General features: G+C 31.9%; 2 protein-coding genes across 2 annotated transcripts in view; both read right to left on the reverse strand.

Moving 5' to 3' along the window:
* LOC6576263 (short neuropeptide F) overlaps positions 1 to 11070 on the reverse strand; it is a 51428-nt gene extending 40358 nt beyond the window's left edge. Inside the window, exon 1 of the mRNA XM_002002218.4 lies at positions 10625 to 11070. The gene's annotated coding sequence lies outside the window, so the exon portion shown is untranslated. The remainder of the gene's footprint in view (positions 1 to 10624) is intronic.
* Positions 11071 to 13746: 2676 nt separating this feature from the next.
* Positions 13747 to 15447, reverse strand: part of LOC6576264 (carbohydrate sulfotransferase 4) — a 40081-nt gene continuing 38380 nt past the window's right edge. Inside the window, exons 2-4 of the mRNA XM_002002219.4 lie at positions 14669 to 14851; positions 14388 to 14589; positions 13747 to 14314 (exon numbers count right to left, since the gene is read on the reverse strand). Of these exons, the coding sequence (XP_002002255.1) occupies positions 14183 to 14314; positions 14388 to 14589; positions 14669 to 14851 (517 nt within the window). The 3' untranslated portion in view covers positions 13747 to 14182. The remainder of the gene's footprint in view (positions 14315 to 14387; positions 14590 to 14668; positions 14852 to 15447) is intronic.

Genomic DNA, 15447 nt, shown 5'->3' on the forward strand with positions numbered 1-15447 from the left:
GCCTTCCGGCATTTTCAACAACGGCTGCACCATTGTTTGCTTACTCTTTTTATTTTATTAGAGCTCAGGCTAATGAGCTGGCTAAGTACATAATTATTTAATGCCCGGACAACACTATGCTACAAAGCTGGCTGGTCTTTAATATTGGCCAGAAAACAGCTGCGGAATTTACGAGCCCAGCACAACATTTGAATTTTTTAAACGCTCTTGACTTAATTACTTTGGCGCAAAAATGTGAGCAAATGGAATGGTGTGAAAGGGTCTTTGCTGATGGCAATCGGGTAGGGGGTAGGGGGGAGGGGCCAGCTGTTAATAGACTGGTGTTTGTCCTGGCAGACAGGACATGCTAGCAGCAGGTAAATGCCTGCCAGAAGCAGAAGCCCCAAGACTGCCAACAGCCCAATAAATTGACTGGGCGAAGTTTTTTTGCTTTTTGTTTTCTCTTTTCAGTATTTTTTTTTAGTCGCCCAAAATGAAAATTCATTAGCTAATTAATTGGCCGTCCCATCAACACACTTTGTCAGCGAGAAATTATGAGCCCGAAGAGAGCGTGAGTACATGTATTAATAAATCGTAGACTAAAATTAGCTTAGCTTAGGCTTCATAAATACGCTTTGACAAATTCGTTAGCCAGCTAAAAACATTTTCATTTATTTGTTTCAATCATTCAAATTGCGAATGCTGCCATCGCGATTTGACATTTCAACTTTGGCAGCCAAATAAAAGTAATTAAATCTCAACATATTATTCTTGACGAGTCACGAAAATTTTATGGTGAATATTTTCATACTCTTGCGCGCATCAAAAATATATAAAAATAAAAAGTGAATAGTAATAGCCTATAGCTTTTTGTAACTAAAAATAATTTTTAAAAATTATTAAATATTATTACTCAATAAAAAAAAAGAAATGTTTATATGTAATAAGTAAGTAAATATATATGATAAATTATTTTTACATAAATATTTAAATTAATAGTTTAATTTAATCAATAATTATTTTTAGAGAAAATAACTTTTTGTAACTAAAAATACCTTTAAACAAATTTTAAATTAAATATATACATTTTGCATTATTCTTCAATAATTTAAAAAATAAATCTTTATATGTCATAAGTAAGTAAATAAATATGGCTAATTTAAATGTTTAAATAAATAATGATTAATAATTATTCTTAGAGAAACAGGAATGTTTATATGTACAGTACAGTACGGTACAGTGAACTAACATTCCCACATTTTCCATATTCGTTAACAAAGTTATGTTGCCCTACTTAAGGGTATGCATAAATGCCCAGCGAGTAGTGTGAGAAAATAACCTTGATTAGTTTCAAAAGCTTTGTTTTTGGTATAAAATAAATCACTCAAACAAATCACAATCATTTCAATATGCCAATTTTACAGACAAAGACTCAACAACCTTTGTTATCTTTATCATCTATTTAAAGCAAATAAAAGTTAAAGATTTCGCTAATCCATAATTTTCATAGTATGCTGTTAGAGACTTTCCAGCGGGAAGCAAAGTAAGCAGCTTACAAGCAGCTTTATAAATATTTAAGCAGCTTAGAAGGACAATAACAACTTTTTAACAGCCTCAACTGAATACTTAGAATAAATCACCGCAGTTAAAACGAAAAACAGCAAGAAAATTGTAGAGGCCAATAGCTGAGCGCAGTTCAACTGCAAATCAACGTTGCTAATGGCTCAATAAATCTGCATTAGCTGGGCTTGTAAGCCGGCCCAAAAGCAATGGAGTGTGCAACATGTGGCGTATACGCAATATGCAATTGCAGACGCGAAAATAAAGTGTGTTTGTGTGTGCGTGTGTGACGTTGTTTTTAATGTTGCGCGATAAAAGCCAAATTGTCACGCGTGATGCACAACAACTCATCAGGCAGACAAGAGAGACAATCGGACAGACACAAAAGAGACAAGAGACACTGACAGACAGCTGAGCAGGCGTGAGCGTGTTTCGCTTGTTGTCAGCTCGTCAGCTCTGATTTAATGTGCCCGGCTGGACACACGTCAACTTCAATTGGCCAGCTGCTGGCGTGGGCCAGCGAAAGTCACGTAACTGTAATTAAATGGTTTAGCAATTAGCCGAAGACTATAATATGCCAATCCAAGCTATCCTACACGGTCAAGGTCCAATCACAAACTCAAATCCACTTGATGTCCATTTACTTAAGAGAAGTTTTCTACCCTGAAGCGGGAGGCAAAGCCAAGGGATTCGAGTGACACACATAAAAGGGAGAGACAGCAAATTATATGGACTCTGTAGTTAATTTCGAGTGTTTGGCTGGGGCGTTCTTAGCCAATTTGCACTGTATTGTACAGTTAATAAATGGTTAGGTTGAATTGCTTTTCTCCTTACTGTTGTTGTTGTTGTTGTTGTTGTTCTGTTTTGCAACACTCGACGCTGATGAAGTGCATTAGGGCCCGTCTGTGCTCTGATATTTGAGCCATGTCTGCAAGCGACTGACTCTTAACAGTGAACAAAACAGTTTGCTGATTTTTTTTTCTGGTCTGATTTATGTGAAGCATTCATATTTTTGTTTGCATATATATTGTATGAAAACTTTTTAATTTATTAATTTATGCGAAGAGTGTTAAAATTTTTGAGTGTTTAGGACAAGCTTTAATTCGAGCCTTTTGAAGATTTTCTGTATATATACATTTATAGAAATTTACGTAAATTTAGCAACAGATATTGGTTTCAATTTAATTTTCTATTGTTTGAGGCAATCGAAAACACTGTGTATTAAGGTATATGTATGTGTGTAGATGAACAGCTTCAGTTTAGCTTTTGTTGTGTTGTAAGAGAGTTGGCATCTTTTGCTCTGCTCTCATATGTGCTCATGCATACACTCGCTCAGGGCATCGGCTATGCCAACGCTTCTTATTGGAGTATAATTGGAGTATTAATCGTCGTGCGAGTATATAAAAAGGGCTTCGTGAAAAACGAAGCTGTGAGCTCACTCTCATCATATTCTCCCTCCACATATCCATCACATCAGTTTGAATTTGAAACTCATAGTGATCGGACGTTTTATTTTTTGATGCCAAATCAGTGGGAAGAAGCAGCGAACTATAAAACAATTATATTACATAATACATTACATAATAGTCTATTCTGGGCTGATGGCCTTTGTTGCTCTGGCTTCAAACTTTGTTATATAGAATTAGTTCTTTGTAACAATTAAATAAATATATAAATAAATAAATAATAATTAGTCTATTCTCTGCTATTTCAACATTTTGCAGTCTATGCTAATTACCGCAACATTATGCTGTTAAGTTAATTGCTAACATTGCTACTTGCTATTGCATTATCCATGCTGTTGTTACGTTAACAGCTACAGAGTTTAACAGTTTCTGTTCAGTGGAGCTTACAGAAGTCTTTAACAGTTGCTGTTAGACAATAATTATGGAATTGCGAGCTATTAGTATATTATATATACAGTGGAATCCGGTTATAGCGACATTCAAGGGACCGACGAATTTACGTCGCTATACCCGGAGGACGCTTTTCCAGAAGGAGCAAAAAAAAAATATTTTTTTTCATTTTTTTACGGTTGCCATGTTTGTAAAGAGGTTTAACATAAAAAAATTTAATTTTGTAATCAAAACAACAATTATTTGTATATATATTATATATATATTATTTCAATAACATGGTATCGAAACATTTGTCTCTCTCTCTCTCTCTCTCTCTCTGTCTTAGCAGCATTTGTGTTACTGATACATCCACACTGATCACTGATAAATAGAAACATATTCATTATTTCGCATTTTTTTCGGCACGTCGTAATATCCGGTTAATGACTCAAAAATATGTTAAAAATCGTCGGGATAAGCGGATTGTCGTTAAAAGCGGAGACTTACTAAGCGGAAGCTCTTTCATATAAATTTGCATGGGGGCCAACCAAGACATCGCATTTTCGTCGCCATAACCGGTTGGATGCTTTAAGCGGAGTCGTTATAACCGGATTCCACTGTATATATATTTTTCTTTTTATTACTTGATTTTCTTTATTTTATTTTTAACTTACTATCTTTTCTTCATATTATGTTCAAGTTAAACATATTTAAATTTAATTATTTGTAGCAAATTCATCATCTGTTATGTCAATTCGCTCATTTAACTATGCACAGATATCTATTCTGTGCATATCTCCAACAACAACTGTTTTCAAGCCTTGCAAATCCTTTTGGGTCTGTCACTTAAGCCCTCTGCCTATATTAACTGACACAACAAAGACACTGTGTTACGACTATTTATCAGGCATCATCAGCATTTGATCCAATTTAATGGCTTTAATTAAATTTCATTATGAGTTGCATATTGTTAAGCTGTTCAAAGACACCTGCACATGTAGACATGTAGACAGCTGTACATACTATCACTTTTAATAATACAGTTTAATTAATGGACCAACAACTCAGATGTCCTCGACGAATCAACACGTGCTCCTTTAGCCCAGCACTAAAAATTTATGATGCGTCAGACGCTGCAGACAGAAGGACAGCAGCTTCAGCAACTCCTTTTTGGCTTCGCACAGTCTCCGTGTCAGCTGTGTACAGACACATAGCTCAGCACATATTTGTTCAGCTACTTATATCTATATTGTGAATATAGTGAGAGAGAGAGAGAGAGAGAGAGAAGGAAGGAGGGAGGGAGCTTTGTGTCTGTATTACATCATATTGCCAACGAGCAAAGCAAACTGTCACCTGTTGATTGTTTGCTTTACCTGGCTGCCTCTGCATATTTTAAGCCTTCGACTTTATCTGAAAAAGATGATACAATATTGTTGCTGTCAACGGGTTTAAGCATTGACTTGGGTGCCAAACTGGGCACTTTGTACACTTATATACATGTGTAGATATGTGTGTATGAGTATGTGTTGTGCGTTTGTGCGTTTATGTGTATATAATTTGTATTCCCAATTAGTGCTGTCTACAAGCTCATTTCTGGTTTCTAATTAAAACTATGTAGCTACAAGTAGAACGTATCCTTATGTTATTTTAGTTCTAATCTTATTGTACCCTGTGCACATTGAGGAGAGGGTATATAGGTTCTGTGAGTGTATACGAAATTTGTCATATTTTTTTATATATGCATATAATAATTCATATTATATTCTAACTATTTTTGTCAGATTTAGCATATTCAGATTTTCACCTTTGTTTGTGTGAGTCATTCCAGATCTCATTAAATATTAAAGTTAAACAAAGACTAAATGCGAGTCTAATTATCATTGCTTTTATTCTGTTTACAGGATAACTCTTAGTCCATCGGCGGTAAAACGCACATAGTACAACATGCGTTTGTTTTTATAGCCTCTTGTTTGTCCCTTTGTTTTAGTCGCTTTGCGCTCGGTTTAATTTGGTGGAAAATTGCAACAGGCTGGCTAATTAGGCTTTGGGCAATGACAAATTATTTGACCGCCAGGTGGTGCTGCCAATTGTCCAGCATTCGCAGAGTTCAAATGTCAGCAGTAGGCGTCAATTGGAATGCCCCAAGAAAAAAAAAAACAATGTCTACGCTTGTTGTCTCCCTCCCAGTCTGCCTCTCCCTCTCCCACTCCCTGTCTCTGTGTGTGACTCGTGTGCCTGTGCCCCAAATTTGTGGCATTGACATTCACCGGAAGCCAAGGAAAAGCACATGCCGTCGGCTTCTTGTCGCCTTGTCGATTTGCTTATAAACATACTATATATATATATATATATATATATATATATATATATATATATATTTATATAACGTCTGGTATTTTGTAAATCGCACTTCACTATTGATTGTGCTTTACTTTATTTGCTTCTTCCTTTTCGTCCCGTTTATTTATTTGACCAATCCAAATCAATAATACGCGCATTACGCATACGCAGCGTCAGCCACAGGCGATTCAATTTAAACTTTCTGAACTTAGCCTTAAATGCCCAAAATAAAATAAATTATTATGATAAATAATTGCAAGCAAATGAGCAAAAGATTTAATCCCTGGGCTATTAGCGCAACAAATTCAGTTAACAATAAGGCCAACTTCTTTTGGTATACTTATGCCCAAATTGTTTAACTTTTTAAAAGCAAATTTAAAGTGAAGTAACTTTTTAACAAAAAGAAATGAAAATATATTATCTCAAAGCATATATAATATACATATAAAATATATATATATGTTTTTTTTCTTCCACATATATTAAAATTAATATTTTTTTGTTGGATGCCTTAAGTTTTAATACGTTTTTCATCTTTGTTAATTTGCCCTCTCTCTGATAATTAATGACAGCAAGCTTCTTATGCCCCAAGTGTTGAAGCTGTTACCTTATATAGACAGTAGAAAAGTCGAATCAAAAGGCAGACAAACATTGGACAGAAGCAATATTTGAAAAGAGTAAAATGAATACCTCAATGAATACTTTTCTTTTTATACCTCTCTCCGGCGGTCTGCATGAAGTACAAATTTTCATTTTATTCTAATAAAGTTTTATTATTATTATTAATTTTATTATTTTTGTTATTCAGCAAAATATATTTATGTAAATTTTGTAGTCATTTATGACCCGACCTGTTGCACATGGAAAATCCTTTATTTATTTATGAGTTTATCGCGTTGTTTTATCGCATTTCAATTGTGGTAAATGCCAATTTGTCAAGCCAAACATTTTGGTTAGTTTGTGTCAAATCAAATTTAATTGCGAATTTATGCGCAATATGCGCATTATAATTAATGCAATTTAAGCTGTTTTATTGTTTCAATGGTTTTAGTTTGCTCATAAATTATTTGCGACAAGTTTTAGGCACGGAAATGTGCGTACGGCCGGATGCGTAAACAAGACACAAGGCAGCATGTGACAAATGACAGGATATTCGCATAATAAACATTTGGCTCGAATCAAAATTAATATCTTAAAGCCCATGCTCTCCCATTGACGTCAACTGCATATGCAGCGGGCTAAAAATAGTTGGCTATTTTAAGGTCAATTCACGCCCCACATTGCAGCATTAATTATTCACCAATGGCCAACAGCTGGACAGCACAAGAAAAAAAAAATAAATAAAAAACCTTTACAATTCATTTTGCATACGAAATGTTGAATCCCCCTTAACAAGAACTGGCAAATGCACTCAAATTTCAATTCACATTTGGTTAACCGGAGTACACTCGGCAATAAAGTGTCCTGCAGTGCCCTAATTCAATGTGTGGAAATACCCTGCGGACTGAAAAAATAAACTAGAATGTAAGAAAAACCTTTTCAGAAATTGCATGGATCTAAGGTTTCAGTGTATAACTACATAGATAATTTAAGGAGAAATGATTAATATACTCAGAGAAAAATATATTTATAAAATACTACATATTTATCAAAAAAATTACTAAATCTATATAATATAACATATTAATTAAAAAATAAATGAAAAATATTAATCAATTCGAATTTAGTTCAATTTGTACTTTATAAATTTGACCAACAATAAATTAAAAAAGAGAACTATAAATTTAGTGTCTACATTTAAAAAAAATATAATTTGCATTTTCTGTTGACAGTTTTTAAATGTTTTCTTTATTTAAATGAATGTTTAATGGTTATCCGCCATCCACTTAATCCCTTGATTGTTTTTTTTTTTTTTTTTTCTACCTATCAAATTGTAAATCTTCTTAACTGCATTTGCTTATTTGATTAACAATTACACCGCCTGACATGCGCTGTGAATGCGGTTTTAATTAAATTGTTTACGACTTGGTCTCACATGTTGCCCACCTATTTACATATTGTCCAATCTGTTTGCCATGCATTGTTTATAGAGCTGCAGCTGGCTGCTGACTGCTATGTTTGCTTATTAACCTTGTTAAATGCAGCCAATTAGGAATAATTAAATGTGAATCCTTTTCAAATTATTGGGCTTAATGCCTAATGCAATTAATAGTTAATAATATGCACGTAAGCCCATTAAATATGTACACTTAATGCCAAAACTACAAAGCTCTGGAATGCGCTTAAAAGTAGGCAATGAATTTTAAAATATAACGTCTTTACAATTGAAGATCGGTATTTGAAATACGAGTAAAGGGAAAGAAAATGTACTAGACTGTAAATAAAATAATTGAAAAGCTAGAAAAAGGTAGCAGAACAAATTTTAAATAAGATGCAAAAATTCAATTTAAAAAATAACAAAAACAATAATAAAAAGTAAGAATTAGAATTAAAATCCTTTCATTTTTCCTTTACATTTTTTAGGCCCGATCTGAAAGTCGAAGTCCACATTTAATATATGTATTTTTAAAATAAATATTTTTATGTAATTATATGGGACACTTTATTTTTAATCAATTTACGGTATAAAAAAATGTTGTGTTTTAAATGTTTTAAATTTTAGAGTACAGAACACATTATCCATTTCTACTCAAACATAATATTTTACAATGGAAATGTCGAATCCCACATTTAATATACATATGCATATTTTAAAAATAATTCTGAATTATTTATTAAAATTCATTTCATTTCATATAAAGATCATTCAGCCATTAAATTAACTTTATTGTGCTTATTTTAATTATTTGTAATTGACCATATATTTTCGCTGAACTTTCTTCGATTTTTCTTTTGCATTTCCAACTAAATTCTCGCTTCCTGCATATTATATGGTAATTTTTCATATATATATATATATATATATATATATATATATATATATTTTTTTTTTTTTTTTTTCTGAACACCCACACACATCAGCTAGACAACCTGCTTTGCTTCACTTATCCTATAATCAGCTGGGCGGGTGGGTGTGCTGGTGAGAGCATATGTGTGTGTGTAGGCGTGCCAGAGCATATATTCCATACACCATTTGGTCTTGTCGTGTCTTGTCATTTTCATCTGCTTCCGCGCTTCTTGTTCTTTATTTATTTTTATTAGCCAGCGCCGCGCTGGAAGCCAACTAGTATAGCTGGGCGTCAGCCACGCCCAGCGTGTAATAATAAGAATTTTCTACTTATCAAGTGACACAAATCTTGATTCAAGTGTCTGCTGAGCCCTGACTCAGTTGCACTTCCTCTAATGATAATGCTTAATTTTTTTTGAGAAGAAAATTTGCTCCGAAATTTATGTTTGATTGCAAATTTACGAGAATTAAAGAAAGAGAGGGAGACAGAGAGAGTGCAGAGTGATTGACAAGTTGATACCCTGTAATGTGTGAGCTTAGGCCTAAGACGCATAAGCTGTACAACAACTGTCAGCTGATTGGGGGTATTCGTGAATGTGTTTTTCATGTTTTCCTTGTTTTATCATGCCTATTTTCTACTGCCTAATTTAGATGGGTTTTTAATTTTATCTTCTTTCCTATATGTATAAATAGCTGTCAACGCTCTTGGCCTAACTTATCTCCAATTCTCCTTAGTCTCACAATAAACTCAAATCAAATAGAGCTTATCAAACATATCGAATTAAAGAACAATTTCACATCAGCTGTAGCCCTTTGCTTAGCTTCAAAGTAGCTAAATATTGTAAAACTCACACAAGGACTCGAGTTGCCTAGACTCAAAGGCTTATCGCCGAGCGAGGACAAACAAACGAATATAAAAAAAAGAAGAAATTGATTGACAATTATTGATATTTTATGAGCGGGCCGCCTAAAAGTTGTTGTCGATGTAAACTTGATGTGGGCATATTGTCTGGCATTAAAAAGAAAATCAGACAGAGGGAGAGAGAGATAGAGAAAATGAGAGAGGGAGAGAGTCGAGCAGGCATTTATTTAGACAGTTTTACAATTGTTTTCAGATTATTAAACATTTGCGATTACTTTTTGATTGCCCAAATTCGAGTTGGAAAAGTCACAAGATTTTCCGATTTACTTTAAAACAAAGTTGAAGAAAGGGTTACTAAAACAAAAAACGTTTCAGAAGAAATGAATTAATTTAAATTTATTAATAATTATAGTAATCATGTCAATAATGACACGAAATCTTAATATGTATATTATCTGGATTTTATTTAGCTGTATTTAGAATATTTTAAGTCTTATTTTATACAAATACGATTTTAATCATTTCATGTATATTATATTCAACAACATTTAAAATAAAAATTAAATAATATTATATATTTATCAATAACTTCAACTATATTTAAATATCGAATTATATATCCTAAAAACTACCTATTTATGATATGACTGCACTCTACAAAACTTTTATAAATAATTAATATATGATAAGTAGCATTCTTTTTTTTTTTTTTTTTTTTAATTTGACAATTATAAAATACCAAAATAGTCATTTGTTGAAAAAAGTTAACTGTATTTTACCTAATATTTCAACTAAGACATTTATTTTTCTAATGTTAATACATGAACACTACGAATTTCATATATTTATATACATATATAAATATTTTCTGACTGATATTTTGTAATAAAATAAACTTTACAATATATTAAGAGCCAAGTTTTTAGAAACCCTATTAAAAGCACTCGAAAACGTGCTGAAACATAAATTTAGCCTTAAATTTTTATCAAGTCAATTTTTTCTCAAAATTAATTTATCATCAATTTAATGGCTTTTTAAATTATATTTTTACAAACAGTGCTTAAAATTGTCATAAAAAATGAAGTAAAGAAAACTCACCTGGCTGTTGTTACTTTTCAGCGATGGCAAATAGATTAAATACAAATTAGATTAACGCACGTTTACCGTTTATAGCGCGATGCGACGAATTGATAAACTTTAATTTGTTTTTTGTCGTATTTGCACTGAAAATTCTAACTGTAATCGAAATTTGTCAACCAAGTCAATTTAAAAAAAAACACGCACAGCGGTAACTTCTAAAAACTTTGTCAATTAAATTGCAGCAGAAAAACGCGAATTATTGTTGAAACTCTTTTTTTCTGATAAGAAAAACACTCGAACAAGAAATAGAGATGTCATTAGTTTTCTAAAATTTTTTTTTATTTAATTTTTTTGGCTTGTTTGATTTCAAAAACTGTGTTCTTTAACCGTTAGTTGGCGTAGAGCGCTGGTTGGGTTGGTTGGTTCACTGGTTCGACGCGCACGATACGAATGCAACGATAACGACGACGACGACTTGTTTTATACGCTACGACTTCGCTCGCCGACTGCCGAACACCGAACATATTCGGCAAACGGTTTCAACTTGAACGTTGTTTGCATTGCTTCTTCCTGTTGCGCCCAATTCAATGAAAGCTGCACGCCGGCATGGCGTTTGGTTTGCGTCTTGGCTAAGCTGCAAAGCTCTAAAGAAGCGCCCACGCAGAGCCGAGCAATAAATGTGCGTGACGTCAGCACGACGAGGTCGCCTTAATTGAAAAGCTTTTCTAGTTGCCTGCCATTCGCTGGCATTCAATTTTGCTGTTGGCTGCTTCTTCTTCTTTAAGTACGCACACGCATTCGGTGGGCGGCGCTTAATTTTTTGTGGTTTTTTCGGACACCTTTTTGGATTTACCAACCACAAGAGGGTTGAAAGCTAATCAAAAACAATAAATTATGTAACCCACGGACAAACATGCACAAAAGACATCTTTGTTTTAATAATCTTTTAGTTTTTCTGGCCTCCCTGTTTTTGTTTTTTATTTTTTTTATAGAATGTGGCGTTCCAAAGCTGCAGATCAAATTTCTTTTTGCAGCTGCATTTACATTTCCCATTTAGGTCTCCCATTTGACATTTGACATTTGATTTAATCACTTAAAATGAAAGTTAATCCCATTGAGCGAAAAGAACAAAACAAAATAAGAGGGAGAAAAATATAGAGAAAGGGAGAAAGCGATGTTAATCTGAATCATAATTCAAATATTACGAATACGCACTGCGTTGCAGAGAGCTTCCGTTATCGCTTATTTCCCTAATATAAAACTAATGTTTCAATTTAATTATGTAAAACAAGATATAAAGTAAAATTTACATATGACCTAAATCTTTTTATATATTTAAACAAAAAAGCTAAATTATAATTTAATCCATGTCATATTCAGACTTGGTTATAATATATAGATAGATAATAGAAATACAAAAAATATATAGAAACAATAATATATGTATATATAAACATATATAAAATTTCTTAAGTAATAATATGAAATGCAAATAAATTATATTTTTTTTTTTTATAAATCCTTTTAAATACGGAGATTGAATAAATTTATCATGTGTATAAAATGCTGGCAGTTTTCAACTAACTATTTGTAACCCAATTAAAATTCCCTAAAAATTAAACTCTTAATAATGTAAATAGAAAATTACTCAATTTTTCAAATTTTCTATTGGTCGGAATTATTTAAATAGCATAAAGAATAAAAGAAATAATTGACAAAAAGTACGAAAATCGTTCTTCTTTTTCATAGCAAAATAAAAAAAAAGTATTACTATGAAAGTATAAAAACAATAATAATAATAAAATATAGTTTTATATAAAATAATTACGAATAATTAATTATAACATTTTATAATAAACATATGCAATATGTTTCTCTCAATATTTAAGTTCTATTTATTTTCCTTAAATCAAAGTCCACAATTGGATTGTAAGAAATTATACGGTTTGTGTCCAAATAAATTGCCGGAAACAAAGCTCGTCAAAGCTCATGGGCGGCAGTCAACAGTACAGTAGAGGCTAAAATAATGTGCATACTGCTCAATGTAAAAGCTACAAAATCTTTTACCTATTACAAATTAAAAAGAAAATTAAATGGTACAGATTCAAAAATTAAAATTGTCAAAATCATGCATACAAAATTAAATTAATATTTTAGTAATTACAATTTACATATTCTATCCTTGAATTTCGCTTACCCACATCAAAATTTTAATTGATTTTGCTCTACTTAATTCTACAAAAATAAATAACTCAAAAAGTTAACTGAGAATATCAGATTTTATTCAAAATCTTGAATGTAATGAGAAGTCAGCCAAAAACTGATATAAAAAACACTAAAGGTAAATAAAAACTCACTTTGATTATTTTTTAAGGAATATTTTTACTCTTTATTTGATTGCTATTTATTTATTATTTGTTTTTTTCTTTTTATTATTATTATTATTATTATTATTATTATGCAAATATTGCCGAATTTGTTCATCAAATAAAACAGTTTATTTAGTTTTACATCCATTCAATTACGTAACGCACTTTGCTGGGCTTTGTTTGATTTTTGTTTTATTTTGCAATGAAAGATTCATTTCGAGCTCAACTTAGTTGGTAAGAAAAAATATGATTGGACAAAAATTTGTATATGGTACATAATAATTATAATTAAATTACAACTAAATAACCGTAAATATTTATATGTATATGTATACGCATTAATTATTCTTTAATTTCCACATTAAAATAATGTACACTAAAAACTTAGGCTTAGGAGTCGAGTGCCCATTGCTTAATACACTTTCCCAAAATACGATTTGACGCATTCTTCTTTTTTTTTATTTTTAAATAATTTCCTAGTTTGTTCGATTTTGATTTAGTTTTGTGTTATTGCACAACAATTTCTTCATTTTGTTCTAAATTTAATTACTGTTGATACGTTTTTCTTCTTCTTGTATATAATTGCTAAATCACTGGATTTTCCTATGCATTTTCTTTTCAATTTTTTATCTTTTTTTTTTTTCATTTTTAAAGCAGAAAATTACAAAAATGTTTTTTTTTTTTTTCTTTTTGTCTAAATAATTTACATGGAGTTAAGCTTAATTACAATTTGTTGTATATTTTGTATTTGTTTTTGCATTTGCCAGCTCGTGCTAAAGACTATTTTCTCAGTTATTGTTCGCTTAAATGCTATGCCTAAATATATATGTGATATTCGATCTACACAAAAATTCGCCAATTACTAAAATTATGCAATTATCGTAATCGATATATGTAAATCATATATATATATATATATTGTAAATGTGTATATAGTTATCGTATGGGGTATTAACTATTGCTCAGTAAGTGTGTTTTGCGTGTTTAGCAACAGCAAAAAAAGAAAGAAAAAAAAATGAAATACAATAGCTAAATAAATTATAATATTAAATGAATTATTGCGCCAGCTATAAATCGACTCTTCATATTGTTTAAATAAATTTTGTTTCATTTCCTTTTTGCTCGCTCAACACGACGATATCACAACAAAATGTACCAAGTAGAAGAATTAGTTATCGTTATCAGTTATCGATAGCCACGAATCGATTCACGTAAATGGTGGCGGCAGGACAATCGGATCGAAGCTCTGCTGTAGCATCGAAAAGTTACTGAAATTCGCCATGCGCCGATAACCCCACAGATCCATGGCCTCCGTGCAAACATCCTGAATTTGTTTGATCTAGAAAACCAGAAAATTAATATATGTAAAAAAAACATGTATAATAAATGTATAGATAATTTACTCGGCCTACCTCCTCCGCCCTGAGATCCTGTTTCCAGTGGAATGGCGCCGATCTGGAATCACGATATGTGGAACTAACCCCGCCCTTGTTCTCCTTGGTATGAGTATCCAGAAATTCTTCGACAGCCGGATCAAAGGGCAGTCCGTAGAACTGTAAAATATCCTGAGTCATGTCATATGGATTCAGCGAGAGATCCTCATAACGCAAAGTTCTATGGGGAAGAAGTAAGTAAGTGGTAAGTTAAATAATAATTTATAAAACATAAATAAAATATATCAATGTAAACTCACCGAAAACGTCCTGGATATGCTTTCAGCAGTTTCTCCGCCGTCCTGTAGTCATCGACCAGATCCTGACAGACCAGCGCGGGATCTTCGCAATCCTCGTTGCCCGCACACCAGACGCGATGACGCCGAGACTGCATTGTGCCCCGCGGATCTCGGACCAGCAGTACGATACGCACATTAGATAGACTGTAATTATATGGAGATTCGAGAGTGTTATGCATACAGTATATGATTAAGCGGAACAATAATTGCATGCACTCCATTATAACTGGCGTAATAGTTGGGCAGTCAGCGTGAAGTTCACTGTGCCGTAACAATGCCATTCAATTAAGTCAAATTAAAAGTTTCAATTGAGCTTCATAATTGCTGTTTATTGTTAACTACCTATATTTGCACAGACAATTTGCGAATAATATATTTTTTTTTTTGATAACATAATGACATAAGTTTTCATAGTAATTTCGAATTTAATTAATTATTATAACAACTCTATTACAAGGTCTGTTCTACGGAATATTTACATGAAGACTTTTTTTATATTTAAAAAAAATTTTTTTTTACTCAATTAAAATAAATAATAAATTAATAAATTAAAAAGAAAAAAAAAACATTTAATTATATTGAGGATAAAAAATTATGGGCTGCTATTATTTTTAGTCGACTGAAGTTTTCTTTTTGTTAATAAATATAATTTTTTAATTTTACAGTGTGTAGCATGTAAAAATGCATAAAAATTAATTTTGATTTTATAATTTATAACAACAGAGATAAAAATGCATTAA

Source organism: Drosophila mojavensis, unplaced genomic scaffold (genome assembly GCF_018153725.1).
Source record: "Drosophila mojavensis isolate 15081-1352.22 unplaced genomic scaffold, ASM1815372v1 contig_36, whole genome shotgun sequence".
NCBI lineage: Eukaryota > Metazoa > Arthropoda > Insecta > Diptera > Drosophilidae > Drosophila > Drosophila mojavensis.